Source organism: Chelonia mydas, chromosome 3 (genome assembly GCF_015237465.2).
Source record: "Chelonia mydas isolate rCheMyd1 chromosome 3, rCheMyd1.pri.v2, whole genome shotgun sequence".
NCBI lineage: Eukaryota > Metazoa > Chordata > Testudines > Cheloniidae > Chelonia > Chelonia mydas.
This window is the reverse complement of record NC_057851.1, coordinates 121,234,758-121,254,568: the sequence shown is the minus strand read 5'-3', so window position 1 is coordinate 121,254,568 and position 19,811 is coordinate 121,234,758. Positions and strand designations below refer to the sequence as shown.

Genomic DNA, 19,811 nt, shown 5'->3' with positions numbered 1-19,811 from the left:
GAATGGATGCATATCCCCTTTTCCCACTCTTTGCATGTCATTTCCTGTCTTAGATTGTAAACGCTTCAGGTAGGGTGACCAAATGTCTGGTTTTCGCTCGGAATACTCGGTCAAAAAAGGATCCTGGAGGCTCTGGTCAGTACCGCTGACCGGGCTGTTGATTGTCCGGTTGGTGACGCTGTGCAGAGGGGCTGGCAGGCTCCCTGCTAGCCTCCATGCCATGTAGCTCTGGGGAAGCAGCTGGCATGTCCCCCCTCTGGCTCCTATGTGTAGGAGTAGCAAGGGGGCTCCACATGCTGCCACCACCCCAAGCACCGCCCCCACAGCTCCCATTGGCCAGGAACTGTGGGGGCGGTGCCTGCTGATGGGGCAGCGCACAGAGCCGCCTGGCTGCACCTCCGCTGCTCTGCATAGGAGTTGGTGGGGGATGTGCTGGCTGCTTCCAGAGCTGCTTGAGGTAAGTGCTGCCCAGAGCCTGCGCTCCTGATACCCTCCAGGTGAAAATGAGCGAGTCAGTGAGGGTGGAGAGAGCGAGCGACAGAGGGAAGGGGGATGGAGTGAGCAGGGGGTGTGGCCTCAGAGAAGGGGCAGGATATAGGTGGGGCCTCGGAGGAGGGGCAGGGCAAAGGTGTTCGGTTTTGTGTGAGTAGAAAGTTGGCAACCTTAGCTTCAGGTCAGGAACCATGTGTACATGTGTATTTTTACAGCCCTTAGCACAGTTGGGAGCCCTGGTCTAGATTGGGGTCTCTAAGCATTGCTATAAGGAATAATGTGATAATAATGTAATCAGTTAATATTCTCTTTTGCAGGTTTGACAGATGAAAAAGTGAAGGCCTATCTTTCTCTTCACCCCCAGGTACTGGATGAATTTGTGTCAGAAAGTGTAAGTGCTGAGACAGTGGAAAAATGGCTGAAGAGAAAAAACAACAGACAGGAAGGTAAAATCTTATTAATTGTGATTAAACATTAATGTTAAACAGGTTGGAGATTGGTTTTATAAACTGGCTTCATTTTTTAAAACTTGTATTTTGTAGCTTACATGTCAAGGTTGCAAAATTTTTAATAAAGTAAAAAAAAAAAAGGCTAAGAATTCCTTATGTTTCTAGTCGTTAGCTATTTCTGGTTGAATGTACTGGTATTCCTTTGTAGACGTTTAGTCCAATAATTGTAACTGAAAATGAATAAATGTGAACATTTGGGCCAAACATTAATCATTACAAACATTACATCGGTGCAAGTTTATTGAGAACATAATTTTGTTTCTTACCTCTAAAATTGCTAAAATACTGAAAGAAGGTTCTGCAACACATAATATGTATCCTTCAGTAAAATAGTTGGTACGTTACCTCGCAAATTTCTACGTGCAACATGAAGTAAAATGGGTTTGGATATGAGCAGTGACACATGGATTGTAAGCAAAGGGTAATGATAAAAAGCAATGTACTGAATTATGGGGAGGTTCTTGCGCTGCTGCAGGATCAGTATTAGGCTTAATTTATACTTAACAGAGAGACAAGGTGGGTGAGGTAATATCTTTTCTTGGATCAATTTCTGTTGTGAAAGAGACAGACTTCGAGCTACATAGAGCTCTTCTCCTTTTAATGATCTGGACTTGCTGATAACCAACTTGTTAACTAATGCCTCAGTCCTACAAGCTGTTGTACGTGAATGGATACTTGGAACCCTTTTGAATTTAGTGGAGCTGTGAGTTGAAAGGTCCTTGCTTGTTCAGTAGTTTGCAACATTGGAACCTAGGTCTGCAGATGAAATTAAATAAAATTGTTGCAAACACTGAGGAATGAAGAGAAATAAAAATTACCAGGAAAAAATATTGACAGGCAATAACAATGATATTTTTTCTGGAAAAATGTGAATAAATTCATCGGGGGGAAAAACATCATCCAGATATCAGAGAGTCAATGCAAAGGAGACACTTGGAAAGATGAATTCTAGTAAAGTTCTGGATCACAGTAGCAAATTGTACATGAGGTTGCAGTATAGTAGGTTGGGGGAAAAAGCCTGATTTTGCTCCGTATATGCAGCAATAAATAGTTTTTGTTGTGTTTTGTTTTTTTAAAATACTAGTTTGAATGATATTCCCCATTTTAAATATATGGAATATTGCCACTTTCCCAAATACGAGTGAATATGATTTTCTATAACAATGCAGAAAGGATAGTGGTGGGTGAATCTGGTCTGTTTGTGGTAATGGTGCTAAGGAGTTTGTGAAAGGTAGTACTGCATGGATGGCCTTATTATGTGTGCAGAGTTAAGATGCAGTGTATTTTCTTTGGTGTATGATGATTGTTCTAATGGTGAGATGCCTGTGTTTAGGAAAAGGAGTGGTGGGTACCTACTGTTAGGTTCCTTAGTTGTTCTTTCATTTACTTTTGTGGTTTTGTTTTAGGTATAGGTATAGTGCAACTTTAATGGATACACAACAAAGTGTTTATATTTATAATCTATCTACACATACACAACAGCATTTTTCTGTATCAAGTTTGTGTGTCAAGTATGGAGCTAAAAGTTTGGGTTTTTTTTATTTTGACTGTTACTCATGGGAACTGTGATACCCAATAGAACCATAAGTGTATACTATGTCTGTACGGAGAGCTTTGTGGTGTGGGGTGCAGAATAGCCTAGTAACCACTAATGGACTCATTTGAGTCAGACTTCTTACAAATTAGTAAATACTTTGGTGCTACCAGGAAAATCCTTATTTTAGATTACAATAGTGTCTTTCCACCTTGTGCAAAGGGTGATTTTCTACAACAGGCCAGGATATGTACAGGGAGTGATATTCCGTGACAAATGTAGGTTACGCTGTGAGTTAAGAATATGAGTGCTTAAGTGTGGCAGAAAGTTTCAGATAGTGTTTCAGTTCAGAGAACATGGCAGTTTTAAGTAGAAGTTATTTTGGTTTGCTTAGAATTTCTCTGCTGCCATTATCTTATGATGCTTGTTCACACACTTGGGTGTGACATGAAAAAGTTCTAATAATGGTGACTTCTGTGGAAGTAAGCTTCAAGTTGTATTGAGCCAACCAGTTAACAAAGACAAGGTAAATATTGTCCTTGAGGGTCAATTAGGGTTGCCAACCCTCCCAGATTGGCCAGGAGTCTCCTGGAATCGGCCTCAGTCTCCCAGTTGCTATTGAAAGCAATCTGGGAGATTTTAATAGGCCAAAAATCCGGTCGGTGACACAGCGGGGAGGGCTGGCTCCGTGTGGTTCCCGGAAGCAGCTGGCATGTCCTTGCGGCCCCGAGGCACAGAGGCAATCAGGGAGGCTCCACACACTGCCCCGCCCTGACCACTGGCTCCACAATTCCCATTGGCTGGGAACCATGGCCAGTGGGAGCTATAGGGGCAGTGCCTGCAGGCATTGGTAGTGCGCGGAGCCGCCTGGCCTAGGAGCTGCAGGGACATGCCGGTCGCTTCCGGGAGTTGCCTGAGGTAAGCACCGCCCAGCTGGAGCCCACACCCCGCATCCCCTCCTGCACCCCAACTTCCGGCCCCAGCCCTGAGCCCCCACCTACACCCAAACTCCCTCCCACAGCCCTTACCCCTCATCTCCTCCTGCACTCCAACCCCTTGTCCCAGCCCTGAGCCTCTTTATGTACCCAAACTCCCTCCCAGAGCCCGCACCCCCTCTTGCACCCTAACCTCTTGTCCCAGGCTCAGCCCAAGTCCCCTCCCACACTCTGAAACCCTGGGCCCACCCCCAGCCCACACCCCCTCCCAGAACCCAATGCCCTGCCGGGGCGGGGGAGAGCAAGCAACAATGGAGGGAAGGAGGATGGAGTGAGAAGGGGCAGGGCAGGGCCAAGGCCTTGGGGAAGGGGCAGGGCGGGGGGCGGGGCAAGGGTGTTTGGTTTTGTGTGATTAGACAGTTGGCAACTCTAGGGTCAATAAACCTTGGTTTTCCTTGAAACGTGAAGTCAATGTATAGATTGTTACAGATTTTCTTTATATTTTTGTGAGCGATAGCTAGAAGTCTCTGATTTTGAGCCAAGTTTTTCTTAAATCTAACAAAATATTTTATAAGTAACATTTTGAAGGAGATAAAGTTAAAAGTTTCAGAAACAATAATTGTGATTTCCATTGCCCCAATAAGGAAGCATGTGTTTGCATATTTATTGAATGTCCAAATCCAGATTTTAGGTATACTCATGAGTGTATTTTCAAACTGTTTGTGGGGAGGGGTGCAGATTTGCCTGGGTGGCATTATATTGCCATTTCAGGACTTCGCAAAAATTAGATGAAAAATGCTGAAGCTATTTACAAAATCAGGCAAATAAATGTGCCTCTCAGCAACCTTCATTCTGGTCAGGTGACATCTGAACAACTGTAACCAAGGAGAAGAGAAATCATTTCCTTCAAATTATTATTAATTTGCGTTTATATAACACTTTTTATATTTTCAAAACTTTATACAAACATTCATTAATGATCACAACCTTCTTGGAAGATAGGAAAGTATTGCACTCCCCAGTCTACAGATGAGGAAACCACAATTAATAAATAATGGGAGAAATGTTATTAATTATACATATTTGTTAATTTAATCTTCAGGATATTTTATTATAAGTAGGATCCTGACAAAGCTTTGGAAGCAATTGCCCTAAATGGACCATTGTAAATACAAAAATACTTCAGCTATTCCATTTTGGACTTTGCATAGGAAAATGTTTTAGATAAACATAAGCCAAAAGAAATCTTTATTTCTGAAAGAAAGCCACAGATGCTATATATTAGCTGTAATGGCAAAAAGTCATAATCTTTTAAGAAACTAACATATTGAATACATCCTATGGATGCTATTATAATGAGAAGCAGTCACTACTGTATGTTTTTCTTCTGATGTTCAGCTGCAAATGTAAACTCTGAATGAGTTGCATGGAGCTTGATAAGTATGAAATTTTGGAATGAGTGAAATCTTAGTGTATCTTGACAACAATAAAATGAAGATATAATTGGACATGTCAGATTTTGTATATACTTACATCTCTGCCCAATAGCTATATAAAAATATAATTATGCAAATTTAGAGGATTACTTGAACATCTGGATTGCCTTTTCATACATGTGTTGATTGTTTCATATTTACTATTGTGTAAGTTTACCAAATACCTATAGTAAGCAAATGCTGTTGAGCACAATGGAAAAGGAGTTCAGAAATAAGTGATTGCCTTCCATATGTAAGTAATATGAAGCTCAGAGTTGAAAGAATGCTCACTATTGGGCTTTGAAAATTCTCTTTTCTATGCTGGGGAGGTATGGTTGTACATATTCTTGGCTCTGGGGAGTTGTACAGGCAGATATTCATATTTTAAAACTACTCCAAATAGCTCAGTTCTTTGAAATTAAGGTTGTTCCTGGAAGCCTGTAGTCACATGTGCAAAATATGACTTGCACCATTGTAATGCATGCCAACTGTTTTTCCTTCTCATAAGAAGGGCCATACTGGGTCAGACCAATGGTCCATCTAGACCAGTATCCTATCTTCTGGCAGTGTCAGATGCTTCAGAAGAAAGAACAGAACAGGCAATCATTGAGTGATCCAGCCTTTGTCACCCACACCTAGCTTCTGGCAGTCAGAGGCTGGGGACACCCAGAGCATTGGGTTGTATCCCTGACCATCTTGTCTAATAGCCATTGATGGACCTATTCCCCATGAACTTACCTAATTCTTTCTTGAACCCCATTATGGTTTTGGCCTTCACAACATTCTAACGTTTCCCTTTCTACCCTTGGCACTAAAAAGAAGAAAACAGAAGACACCAAAAGAGAATGGAAAAATGCATATGAAAAACACATACACAAAAGACTGAATACAGTGATTCAGGAAAAGAGAAGAAAGACCTTAGAATTTCACTTATCATAGCAAACGATCTATCTAGTAACGACTCAGAACAAAATATTGAACAGAGACACAACAAAATGACAGACAATTCTGAGGCATGCAAACAAATGAGAGGAACACAAAATAAGAGTAATATGAAGAGAACAAATTATCCTAGAACTAAGACAAACAGAAAGAAGACACGCTAACATTTATTGTTGAGGGAACAATTTTAGGAATGTGCAGGCTAGCTGTACAGAAAGGTTAAGAACCACTGTAATATATCACAAAGTAGAAAAATTGAAGCATTGACTCTTCCTGCTTTGGTTACATTAGGATCTTTCACATCTGTGATTCACATACTTATAAATTTGATTTGTAACATAATCTGCAGTTCCATTTCATATTTAAGTGCATGTGAAGGACATCCAGTGGTGCCTTCTAGACACTGGCCTAGTTTTATCTCTTCTTTCCTAAACCTGGAATTGTCTCTAAAATTGAAATTTTGCAACATTCTGGTATGTGCTTATATATATAATTCCAAGAAAATTAGGCAGAAAAGTTAACTAGTCTCTCTCAAAGTAAGCTTGAAGAGCTGTAAAGTCAGTGTGTGGACAGATGGTGGCATTCCGTGATGTAACTGGTGTATTCAATAATAAGCTACATAAGAAGGCAATTAAAATAACAGATCCATTCCATACAAATTCAGCTTGCAATTAAATTTTTGTATATTATAGCATTCATTTGACAGTAAGTGCTATTGTTAAGCTTGCAAAACAATTTGAGTGAGTAACCCTTTGGTTTACATGCTCTTAATTTTCTGAAAAAATTGAACTTTTGTGCAGAAACACTCCATGCATGGTCTCTGGCCAAAGTTGTTTTTTTGGGACGGGCAGGGTGAAGGGTAAGCAACATCCTTATAGTTGTTCAAGTTACAATGGCAAGATAAAGGGGGGCAGGGGGATTATTTTTAAAGAAAATGATTGCCATGCTTTTCTTTTGCCCCAGATTTTAGTAGCTCAGAAATTATCTAAGATGTTACTAGTCTTCTTGAAGCTTGAAAGACTGTGAATAAAGTAATTGATTTTTTAAAAATAATCTATAACTCAGTGAGCATCTGCTAAGAACTTTAACAGAGCATACTAAAACACACGTCCCTTTGACACAGCAGAATGCATGTTCTCCAAACCTGGCTTGATCAGGGACCTTGCAGGTACAGAAGCTACTGTTGTGTGTGTTTACATTAAGGACAATATCAGTTTCATTGAAACACACACCAGAGAATTTCAATAATCAGACTAATAATAAATTAGAAACATAATTATGGATACTGTTATTTCAGAGAGTCTCCACAGTTTGGTCTGTGCTCTGCAAAATAGAAGCTTTAATTTTTCATCTTTTAATTCTTTCTCTTCTTTGAGATGTGTTTTCCATTCTGCGTGCATGTACATCCCATGCACTTGAGTTCAGATTCATTTGACCAGCAGTGGCATCTTGCACCTTAGGAGTCCTCATGACCCCAAAGTGAGGATATAAAGTATGGGGCTACCCCATCTGCCCCTTATTTCCTTTTTACCACCAGTGGCTGTGAGTCAGAACCCTAGCGGTGTCCATCTCTCTCACTCACTGTCTGGCTAACTTTTGTCTTGTAAATAGTTTTTAAATAGCTGTGGGTTAATTATGTAAGTAGTAGTTTGCAGTCTTCTCTGGTAAAAAAACAAAACACACACACGCACAAAATCTCTCCCTCTTGCTCTTTCATACTTCTTCTTATGAGACTTCCCCAGTACCAGATCCTGCTCTTCTGGTTGAGCAGAAGTCTCCTGGATTTAAAAGCTGCCCATCTTCTGATGTGATGCTGCTGCTGAATTATGGGCATACAGGGTGCCCTTTTGTGCCTTGGAGAGGGACACACTCCTGATAAATGTGCCTTCTGTAGATTGTTCTCTAAGAGAAGGCAAGAGAGGCTCACAAGAATCTCTTTTTGTTAGAGAGGGCTATACATTCTTCCTCACACCTGGCCAACCCTCTTCATGAAGTGCTTCGGAGAGGTCAGGCTTGGTTCATAGTTCTAGGGCTTATGTCTCTAGGAAGATGTCCTCCATTACTGGTAAAACATCTGAGGTCAGAGGAAAGAAGAAGCACTACTCCTGCAAGGGGCATAAGTCTAGGTCACCATCACCAGATCCTGGCAAGAAAAGGCAGAAATCTCTTCATGTTGCCTCTTTAAAGGGTAGCTCAAGACCCAGGATGGGTTCCTCTTGTACCCCGTCAGGCACCGCGGCTTGGTAATGCCTCAGACTGAGTTTCATGTCTTATCCAATGTTGATTCGTCAGCACAGAAACTCTCAGTGCCCACCGCTCCAGTACCGACAGCCTCTCTTCATCTGCCCTTGGTACTGCTATTCCTAGTTCTGAAAGCCTTTATGGTGCTGATTCGCCTTAGTGTGTCATCTCTACTTAAATCACCACTACTCTCCTATGTTGTGACCCAGTGAAGGTAGCTTCACATCTTGAAAAAGAATATTCATTCTCCTCTTCAGCCTTTGAGCACATCAGGGAAACATCACCAATCTGCTCTCAAAGGTCCCAGTTATTTGATCCCTATAGCTGTGATGGGAAATCTAGGACAAAGTATTATTTCCCTAGACCTAGTGGTTCCAAACATGAGCATTCGCCTTGGTTCCCTACCCCTGACAGCTCCCCCCAGCCTTAGTCCTATTGGGTGCTGTGACAGTGCACCTCTTTCAACACATCAGGGCTCAGCATTTCTCCTTCTGGCGTTGGTGGTGGCTGGTCTGTCTGGAGTAAATCAGTCTGACTCTGGAGGTTTAATTCTTAGCATTGGTTTATTTTCAGCATTTACAGGGTAGGCCCTAGGGTTAGCCCAAGAGGTTTTTTGTTTTGTTTTGTAAACCACTCTTCCTCCCCCTGTCCTAACTCCCACTGGAGTACTGCCTCTTCTTATGCTGGCTACCAATTGTCAGCCACCCTTACTAACCCATTCTGGGAACCAAGGCCTCATCCCCAAACAGAAATAAACACAAGGTTTCCCTTAAAGAAAAAAACACCTGTTTATCTAGGAGAACCTTTCCCTTTGCTGCACACAACCCTTCTGCTGCCTGCTTCTCATCCCTCCTCTGAAGAGGTTTTTAAAAGTCATAGACTTCGCTTATTTGCACTCAGGTGTCCATAATTAACCTTGCAGCCCCCAGCCGGCACGGGTTGGGGGTCGGTTCCTGCAGCTCCCAGCTGCCACGGGCAGACCCCACAACTCTAAGCTGCTGCCAGCAGCAGGGGAAACCCTGCACTCTCAGCCACCTTGGGTGGGGGGAACTCTAGAGCCCCAGAAGCAGTGGGTGCTGGAACCTCCTCCCTCCCCATTTTGTCACAGTTTTTTAAATAAAAGTCAGGGACAGGTCACGGGCTTCCAACCTGTCCATGACTTTTAGTAAAAATAACTGTGACAAAATCTTAGCCTTAGTTATAAGTGGTAGGCATAGAGGCCAAAGTTGGTTACATACGAAATAAAAATAAAATTGCAGTCTAAATTCTACATTTTTTCAGATTAAGCAAGATTTGAATCAAGCAGTTTCTCACCCCACTAGGTGTTGTAAGCAATTCACAGTTCTTAATACACAGGCTTAATTCTGTGCTCAGCTGGGACTTGTCTCTTCAGTGCAAGGTCTTTTCTACTAAATGTTCTTGTTGCTTTCAGAGCAGGAGGGGGAGGAGAGAGGCCCTGGGCTGATATCAGACTCCAATTTATTACCCTCCCCTCCCCAATCCATGAGCATGGAAAGATACTGTCTTAAACATGGAGTTAGGGATCACATGTTCTATGTCTCCTACTGAGTTAAGCAATTCCCATTGTCTAAGTGCTTTAGGAGCGGTTTACTGAGTGAGCGGATTCTCCTTAATGGGCCAGCAACACATTGCCGAATGTAAATCTTTCTTGAGGGTGTTAGTTTCTCCTTTGTTGCCACTGAAAGGCTAGCTGTGGTTATCTCTCAGACTCTCAACATATTTCAGGTTTCAGTGTGGTGGCTGTGTTAGTCTGTATCAGCAAAAACAACGAGGAGTCCTTGTGGCACCTTAGAAACTAACAAATTTATTTGGGGATAAGCTTTCGTGGGCTAAAACCCACTTCTCCTCGTTGTTTCAACATATTTCAGTAACACACACATAGCAAAACTTCATAACTTCAGATACAATGGTAACACACATAATTCAACTGGATGGTAATGTTCAACAGATCATGATGTCTCAAATGATCCCTCACAAGGCACACTTTGTACAAAACCTGTCATAATCATATCACAGTGGGGAATATGAGGGTTCCAGGGTGCTGCTTTGAGGTACAGAGTGTCACAGATAGGGTTAGAAGCGACTTCAAAATAGGATTATTTGAATTGGGACAGTGCTTCTAAATTCATAGACAAATATCATCACAGCAGGGAAGAATTTAAGTCTCTTGTCTCGGAGTTTCCATGGCCATCTCTTAACAGGAGACCCTGAAGGTTACGGTTTTCTGGCATGCCTACGGAGGTACAGACAACAATAGAAGGTGTTCTATTTGAAGGCTGTCACTTTATTTAATATTAAGATCGATGAGGCTCTGTGCTCATTTAAATATTCTTGAGCAACATTGAGATCTTTAGATGTCTAACCACCTGCTTAGAGGAGAAAGCCACAGCCCTATTCTTAACGGACCAATTTTCTAATTTTTCAAAGTCATTTTGAATTCTAATCCTGTCCTCTAAAGTGTTTGCAACCCCTCCCATCTTGGTGTTATTTTCAGATTTCATAAGCAAACTCTTCACTCCATTTTTGAAGTCATTAATGAAAACATTGAATAGTACCAGCCCCAGGACTGATCTCTATGGGATCCCACTAGATATCCACTGCCAGTTTGACAGCAAACCACTGATAACTATTCTTTTGAGTATGGCCTTTCAACCAGTTGCATACTCATCTTCTAGTAATTTCACCTTGACCCCATTTCCCTAGTTTGCTTATGAGAATATCATATGGGGCTGTGTCAAAGATGCCTTACAAAAATCAAGATATCTCACATCTACTTCTTCCCACCTATCCACTAAGCCAGTAACCCTGTCAAAGCATGAAATTAGGTTCGTTTGGCATGATTTATTCTTGAAAAATTCATCATTGGCTATTTCTTATAATTGTATTATCCTCTGGAGCTTACAAAATAATTGTTTAATAATTTGTTCCAGTACCTTTCTGGGCATCAAAGTTAGGCTGATTGGCCTGTAATTCTCCAGGTCCTCTTAGTTTCCCTTTTTAAAGATAGGAACTTTGTTTGCCCTTCTCCAGTCCTCTGGCTCTTTACTTATACCCCATGAGTTTATACCCCATTAGTTCTTGAAGATAATTGTTAATGGTTCTAAGATTGCTTCAGCTATTACCTTAAGAACCCTAGGATAGGGATTCTCACAACAGATTCTTTTGTGGCCTCAGAATGCAGACACCAACTCTGTCAATATTTCCTAAAATACTTAATTAATTTTAGGGAAAAAAATAAATATGCACATGTACATGTCCAAATCATTGTAATTTATTTATGTAGGGTTTTGTTTGCAGACTCAATAATAAAAATAATGTATGGTTGTCTCTATTCTTTACTGAACCTAAACGGAATAGAAACACATATAAGGTGCTTTGCATGTTCTTGTCTTTGTTGTTGTTTCTTTTGCTTTTTTGGTTTCTTTATTTTTTAGACTTGCTAGCTAGTAAGTCTGTTAGCTAGCTGGGAGGTACTGAAAAGTGATATTACCAAATATACGAATATCACTTTTCACAGCAGACTTACTCATCCCCAGCAAACCAGGGTACAAATTAAGTCCAAATGGGGAGATGGATAGGGAGGCAGCAGGGGCAATGGGGGAATTGACGGGGGACTGGGGAAGGCAGCACGGGCCGGGGCAACGTTTGGGGTTGTGAGCCTGGGGTCGGCACCTGAACCCACTGCCACATGCCCAGAGCCTGCCACCCCAGGGCTGAAGCCGGAAGTCTGCCCGCTACTGCCCCCAGGAAGGTGGGGAATTCATACCGGCTTCCTGCTCCTCTGGCATTTGTGGCTCCAGAGGTGGGCAGGGCCCAACCTCTGCTGGCAGCCCCAGGGGAGGAGCCACTTCTTTCCCCCACCCCAGTCACCACCCAGAAGCCTGTTGCTACAAGAAAAGCCCCTGTTGGCTGGCTGCATGCGGCCACGGTGGCCGCATTTGAGAAACGCTGCCCTAGGATGACTTTCATCAGGTCCTGCCTACTTTAATACATCTAACTTTTATCTAAATATTCTTTAACCTACTCTTTCCCTGTTCTGGCTTGTGTTCCTTCCCCATTTTGGTAAATATTAATTGTGTTGAGTATCTGGTCACCAATAAGCTTTTTAATGAAGACTGAAGCAACATAGGCATTAAACACCTTCTTGATATCCTCCGCCTTCTTGATATCATCAGGTACTAGCTCTCCTTCACTGCTAAGTAGAGGACCTATGCTTTCCTTCATCTTTCTCTTGCTCCTTCTGTGTTTAAAGAATCTATTATTGCCTTTTATGTTCCTTGCTACGTGTAACTCATTTTGTGCCTTTGCCTTTCTGATTTTGTCCCTACGGGCTTGTGCTGTTCTTTTGTAGTCTTCCTTATCAATTTGTCCACATTTCCACTTTCTGTAGGATTCCTTTTTGATTTTGAGGTAATTAAGGAGCTCCTGAAAGAGCCATGTTGGCCTCTAACTATTTGTACTATCTTTCCTTCGCATATTTTACAGTTGTGCCTTTAATTCTGTTTCTGCAGCCAGGCTGCAGAATATTCTGGAAGACCACCGCAGCAAACATTTTGCAAATGACCATGAATGGTCAAAGACACCATCATACGGACATATGACAAGTGAGATCACCTAATTATAAACCTATTTACAAAGAATGAGAACACAAAATGCCACATGTTCTGTTCCAGAGGGTGCCAGATCCCAAGATCTCTGTCAAATGCCTTTCTGATCCCCTGGGCTCCAGGAATAATATTCATCAACCTACCTATCCCGCTGGTACCAAGGGACATCTGGAAGCTCAGACAGTATTCAGCCATGATAATCAGTTCTGATATTCAGCCCCAGTGAATCTGTCCATTCATCTGCCAATATATATGTACCTCTTCTTCCAGAGGTAATCTCCCAGAAGGAGGGGCAACTATGCCATCCAGACTCAGCTACATTACACCTAGACTTGAAAGGATTAGATTTTTAATGGTAAATGTCAGTAAACATCAATTTCTCCATACACATACAAACTGACAGAAAAATATTTCCTTCAGTGATAATAGAAATTTACAGATAGGCAAAGAAAGAAAAATGCTGCTTGAGAACTTGGAGTTTGATTTAGATTCATAGACTCATAGGTCTATTGAAGGATATTTACTTTGAATATTTTGACATGTGATGTTGACAGTTTTTGTGTTTTAATTGTTATAAAACTTTGGGACCTGCACCAAAAGACTCAATCATTCCCAAACCCTGAGGTTGTCTTCTGCACAAAAGAGAGAATTTGTCCACTAGTCCTTTAGGCTTATATTAAAAGCAAATCTGTCCAGTGCTGAATCATGACAAACAATTCTTCCATGGTCCAAAATAGAATGGGAATTGTTTCTTTTGCAATACCTCACATTATAATGTTCAACTTTAGAGTACACTACTCTGACTTCTGTTACATTAATCTCTTCCTTTCACCCCAATCTCCCTTCCTACGCAAGCGAGTCTTTGAGAGTAATTGATGGGTTGTTACCAATAGGAAGTAGGTAATTTCTCAGTACTTGTGGGTATGGTATGAAAAGGGAATTGTTTTTCTGCTGTGTTGTGGGCATGTTAATAAAAAGGGTAAAACAAACGTGTATGGTTATAGAGTAAGTAAGGTATGATTTTGTTTTCCCTTCATTTACTTTCTGGGTTTTTGTACAGCCTACATTTTTAAAGGTTTTATTTGGAAGAACTTTTTGCTAAATGATGCAATATAGAGATGTGTCATTTGCAATTTGTCCACAGACTTTTAATGTGTGAAAGGTAGCTAACTGCCAAATGTTTCTACTTAGCAGGAATGTTCTTGTATCAGTGTATGTGTGTGCTAAAAATCTGGCAGTTTGCTATCAGCCTGTAAAAATAGGAGGAAGGAGCCTATGGAGGGTTTGCCTATTTTGGGAGCTCTACAGCTTCAAACCGTCCAGTTGCTAATACTAGTTTGTTCAGCAGGTTAATGACGTACTTCCAAACCGTGTATATGAAAGAGCAGTAAATATATTCAAAAAGTGGGAGTATTACTCTAGTAGCAACATTTCATAACTCACTGCAATTCTGATACCTCATCAGACTGTGCAAAAGGAAATGACATGGCAGCATGTTAATAACCTCCATGTTTTATATTTAGGCTGTATTCATGCTTCATTGATGCTGAAAGCATGCTGTTTCACCCTGATGCAGCCTTGCTGTGCTTACGTTCCCAGGATATACCAACAAGCATGAATACTTGCCAAAAATGAACAGTGAATATGTGAATTGTTTGGGCAGTGTTCCACTTACAATACTGGCACTGGGATAGTAACTGTGAGCTTTACAGTTTATCGCTCAAGCCTACCATTTATAATTTTCAGAAGTATCTGGGGAGTCTTCTCTTAAATGTAAGGTACCATGAAGATTGGTAGGATTAGAAAGAAAGTTGTGAGCATACCCTGCTTTATAAAATGGCTTCCTTCTAGTTGGAAATAATAAAGTTGGCTGGTGAGGATACTGAACTATGTAACTGACTCAATAGCATTTCAGATACCCCAAGCAGTGTCACACATGCCAACGTGACATTATGAGAGAGAAATAATTCACTTTCTATCCTCCTTCACTCCTCTCCTTCCCTTAATCCTCTTCCTTATTTCCTTATGTATCTCCATTCCTTCCCTTCCCCATTATAAGTATTAAGGTGAGGAAGACGGTTCCTTTTAAGACCATCTAGTTTGACCTCTTGTATAACTGACGCCATAAAACCGTACAAAGTGTTTCCTGCATCAAGCCCTTAACTTCTGGTTGAGCTAGAGGAGAGGCTTCCAAACTTCACTGGTTCATGTATCACCTTAAAAAAATGTTATGAAGTAAATGGATGGAACATGAAGTTCAGATATCACCAGTAGTACATGTACCACAGTTTGGGAACCCCTGAGCTAGAACATATCTTATATGAAGACGCTCGCTCTTTATTTAGAGACTTTTAATGATGGAGACTTCACAGTATCATTCGGTAAATTATTCCTATGGTAAATGACTATTGCTGTTAAAAATTAGTCTGACTTTATCTAACTTCAGCTATCAATCACTGAATCCTCTTATGCCTTTGTATGCTTCTATCAGGGGATGAATCAGGGTTGCATAGTGGAGGAACTGTTAACTATAAAGGGTGGCCATCATGTCCCTTGTCCTGCACCACTTCCCACAGCCCCCATTGGCCTGGCGAACCGCATCCAGTGGGAGCCGCGATTGGCCGAACCTGCAGATGCGGCAGGTAAACAAACTAGTCTGGCCCGCCAGGGGCTTTCCCTGAACAAGCGGCGGACTGGCTTTGAGAACCACGGATATATGGGACCACTGTTTCATTTGTTGCAGCAGTTGGAAATTGTATAGTGACTAAGGCAGGGGATTGCAGGAAGAGAAAAGATGGTCTCATGGTTAAGGGAGTTGAATGCTGCCCTGGGGAGTTGGATTCTGTCCCTGCATTTCCCAAGCCAAACTTTTCACAAGTGGCCACTAATTGTGTTTCTCATTTTCTGGTTGTGCAATTTGAAACTTTTGGAGTCAGAGTTGTAGAAGTGCTGAGCACTCACTCAGCTGCAACTTGGGACCACTGCTCTGAACATACAAAGGTGCTATACAATGCTAAATACTCTGAAAGATCAGGCCATAGGGATTGCACACTGGGCACTCCAGACTACTGGATACTTGACAAATTTAGCTTTCATTCCTCTATGCCTTAGCTCCCCATGCGTAAAATGGGATAATAATATCATTTCCACACTTCAGAGTTATGTTTTGAAGATAAATTCGTTAATATTTTTGACGATCTTGGATGCTATGGTGAGGAACACCGCAGAAGAGTCCACAAAGAAATTAATAATTCTGTATGCAATGCAGGATTTGGATGGTGTCCAGTAAATAAAGTCTAGGACCACATATTAAATGATGAAGGTAAAACAATATATTGAATAGTTACCCATACAATGATCACTGTGCGTCCAGTGCACTGGGAGTGGGAGTGGTAAAAAATGAAAAGGACAGGTCACTGATACAGAACAGTCTGGACTGCTTGATGAACTGGATGCCAGCAAACAGTATGTGTTTCAGTATGACCAGTGTAAAGTTATAGATCTAAGAACAAAGAATGTAGGCCATACGTAAAGGATGGAGGACTCTCTTCTAGGAAGAAATGACTGTGAAAAAGACTTAGGCTTATGGTAGATAATCAGCTGAACATGAGCTCCCAGTGAGATGCTGTGGCCAAAAGGGTAAGATGGTCCTGTGATGTATAAACAAGGGAATATGGAGCAGGAGTACAATTGGTTATATTATCTTTGTACTGTACCTTTGTACTGTACTTTCTGTTCACACTACAGCAGCCACTATTGGAATACTAAAAAGAAAAGGAGTACTTGTGGCACCTTAGAGACTAACCAGTTTATTTGAGCATGAGCTTTCGTGAGCTAATAAACTGGTTAGTCTCTAAGGTGCCACAAGTACTCCTTTTCTTTTTACGAATACAGACTAACACGGCTGTTACTCTGAAACCTATTGGAATACTGTGTCCATTTCTAGTGCCCACAATTGAGGAAGGATGTTTATAAACTGAAGAGACCTCAAGAATGTTTAAAGGATTTGAAAACATGCCTTTTAGTGAAAGGAACTCAATCTGTTTAGTTTATCAAAAAGAAGGTTAAGAGATGACGTGATCACAGTCTGTGAAACCAGGGTGGATTTCATTTAAATCAAATTGATTTAAATCACTAGTCAGGAAGACTTGATTTAATCATGGATTTCTACATAAAAGTGCATTCTTGTTGATTGTTATAACTTTAATACATATTCTTCACAACTCAAAGATAGATGGAGGTTTCATTTTTAGAAGGTACTCACTATACATTTTTAAAGTGATTTATTTTGAAAACTTTTCAGACTAGTGTCACAGCTATATCAGAAAATGAATGATTGTTTGGTTATTTCATTTACCAAAGGTAATTGAAGCAGATATTTATGAAATCATTGGGAGGTGAACTATCTCCAATTCAACAGGTTAATTATTATTTGGAGGATTTTCTTGCCATGCTGTATTAGGAGGAGAACATCTCCAGACAGACATTTAGACTATTTTATTAAACTAAAACAACAACGTTAGGTATTCTGGATTTTTTTCTTCAACAGCAAACATATAATATTTTAACAAAACAAGCATATGAATTTTTGAATTTAGTTAAACATTCAAGTTTTTTAAAATCAGGTTTGTTTTTGTTATAATAGTTTTTAACTAAAATAGTTAAATGAAATTAAAAAAACCCACAAAAATTAAAACGACTATGTCAGCCAGGTCAACATGAAAAACTTAGAACATTGGCTTCTGCAGCTAACTCAGTCATCTTCACCTTCATTTTCCAATTTGTTCATAATCTGGTAAAGAAAAACAAGCTTTCCTGCTTTTTCAGGTCCCAAACGATTTCTCAATTTGGAATGAATTAGTCCAAAGGAAGAAAATATTCTTTCTACACCGGCAGAAGAAGCTACTGCTGTTAAAAGTGAGATTATCACTTCAACAGTCTCTGAATCCAAGTGCTTAAGTGGCTTCCACCAGTTCGCTGGTGTGCTTTCTTTAAAACAGCAGCAGCAAACATGTATTTCTTGAATGGGTCTTATTCCCAAACTGGGTCTCTTTTACGGCCTGCTGCCATTATAGGTTTTCCTTTTCTAGTGAGAGAATAGTATGGTAGATCTCAAATCAATGAAGCCTACACTCAGAAAGACTTCAAGACTTCAGGAATATGCTGCTCAAACAGTTTCACTTTTGTTTCTACTGCCTGTCCCTCCCTTCTCACATTTATCTCCAGACTTCTTCTCCTTGTGTGGATCTATTCTGTCCCCAGCAATCTTCTATTCATTGAACTTTTTGAAACTTTGCACTTTTAGAGAGAGATAAGGGATTGACTCTGTGTACACAGATTTGCAGCGTGACAATAGGGTTGAGGCCAGTTATTTCTCACCTCAATATATTTATTTTAAACATTTTTGCTGTTCACAAGCATGTTATCTCTGGAGATACAAATCCACAATTTGAGAACTGCAAAACTAAGCATCTCTGATGGTATCTTCTAGACTGAGCACTGAGTCCTATTGGGTAGATAGAAAAATTAACCTGAATAATCTATTCAGAAGCCCCTGGAACCCCATAAGATAAGGTCCCCAAACTATTGGAAATCATTTACAAAACTTTTCTTAAACATTACATGAATATACACTGGACCCTCACTAGAACATGAGATTTGGGATCCATGCCAAGTACTGTGTTATAGCGGGGACCGCGTTAAAATGAAATTACTGTATACAGTAAATGTCACATCCATAAAGTATAGAAAACCCTAGAAAATAAACTCCTACTTGAAGGAAACAATAAACGAGAAAAAAAGTGTTGCTTTATTAGAGATTTAAAGTAGACATTACAATAAACTAGTCTAGTTTTTCTTTAAAAAGTCGGTGAGTTGCTTTTGCTTCTTGCTGCTGTCTGCTTCCGCTTAGCAAACTGCAAAAGACTATGTAGCTGCATAATTTTTATAGGCTCAACGTCTTGCGTCTCAAACCATCTCAAAGCAGTCTCTAAGCCAGCTACGGTCGCAGTTGATGTTGGAACGACGTCCACTTCATCTTCGTCTTCTTCTTCCATGATGAAGGCCAATTCTTCAGCTTCTGGAATGTTGTTTGGTCGTACTGACTGAAGAATTTGGTCATCCATTAGACTTTCAGCAACGGGACAAAATTCTTCTGCTTCATCGTCACCTCTTATCCAGGACTCAATATTTTGTGGCAGAACAGTTACCCCGAGCCTGGACAGTTGCTGGCACAGCTCCTGCATCCACTCCATGTCTGTTCTTCCAACTTCCTCCTCTGTAAATCCCTTGAAGTCAAATTCCTCGACAGACTGTGATCTACTTTCTTCATTTTCTTTCAGGAGCGGGTGGCCAAACGACTCTTTCAGTCCCACCATCCAACAGCGGTTTATCGTTTCAGCGTGTAATAAATTCCAGGAATCGCCGCCAATGTAAAAGAAGTCTTTTATAATCAACTTATTTAGAAAATCGGTGACAGACAATTTGCTTTCTGTCATTTGTCGTACCAAGTTCTGTCGATAGTGCTGCTTAAAAATGGTGATAACACCTTGATCAAGCGGCTGGGTTTTGGAAGTTGTGTTTTTAGGTAATTATTCAACCCGTATTATACCATCACGGGTTCTGAGTCTTTCGGCCGGAGGATGCGCTGGACAGTTGTCTAGCAAAAGAGCGGCCTTTTCTTCTAAGTGTTTTACCCTCAAATGCTTTCGCACAGAAGGGACAAATTCAATGAAGAACCATTGTTCAAAAATCTCTCTTATCATCCAGGAATTTTTGGAGTTTGGAGTATGAAAACAGCAGGCAATTCACATTTAGGTGATGAAAGCACCCAGGCATGTGAGACTTTCCAATACACAATGGTTTTAATTTATGCTTGCCTGTTGCATGCACACAAAACAATAAAGTAAGGCGATCTTTTGCCTGTTTATATCCTTCTTTCTTATGTTCATCTGTTCTGACAGCCAGGGTTTTATCAGGCAACATTTTATAATAAATTCCTGTTTTGTCTGCATTGTAAACCTGTTCCTCTAAGTAACCCTTTGCCTGTGAAATTT

The 19,811-nt window shown here is 40.7% G+C and overlaps 1 protein-coding gene and 1 long non-coding RNA gene across 4 annotated transcripts in view; both read left to right on the top strand.

The window, feature by feature from the left end:
- Nucleotides 1-19,811, top strand: part of PDE10A (phosphodiesterase 10A) — a 572,670-nt gene that overhangs the window by 404,490 nt on the left and 148,369 nt on the right. For all 3 annotated transcript variants that reach the window (XM_037895130.2, XM_043543191.1, XM_043543192.1), the window contains exon 2: nucleotides 810-938. In XM_037895130.2, the coding sequence (XP_037751058.1) occupies nucleotides 810-938 (129 nt within the window). The remainder of the gene's footprint in view (nucleotides 1-809; nucleotides 939-19,811) is intronic.
- LOC122465098 lies at nucleotides 16,898-18,151 on the top strand. Its single transcript, XR_006289664.1, has 2 exons — nucleotides 16,898-16,943; nucleotides 17,913-18,151. It is a non-coding gene; the product is annotated as an uncharacterized LOC122465098 (long non-coding RNA).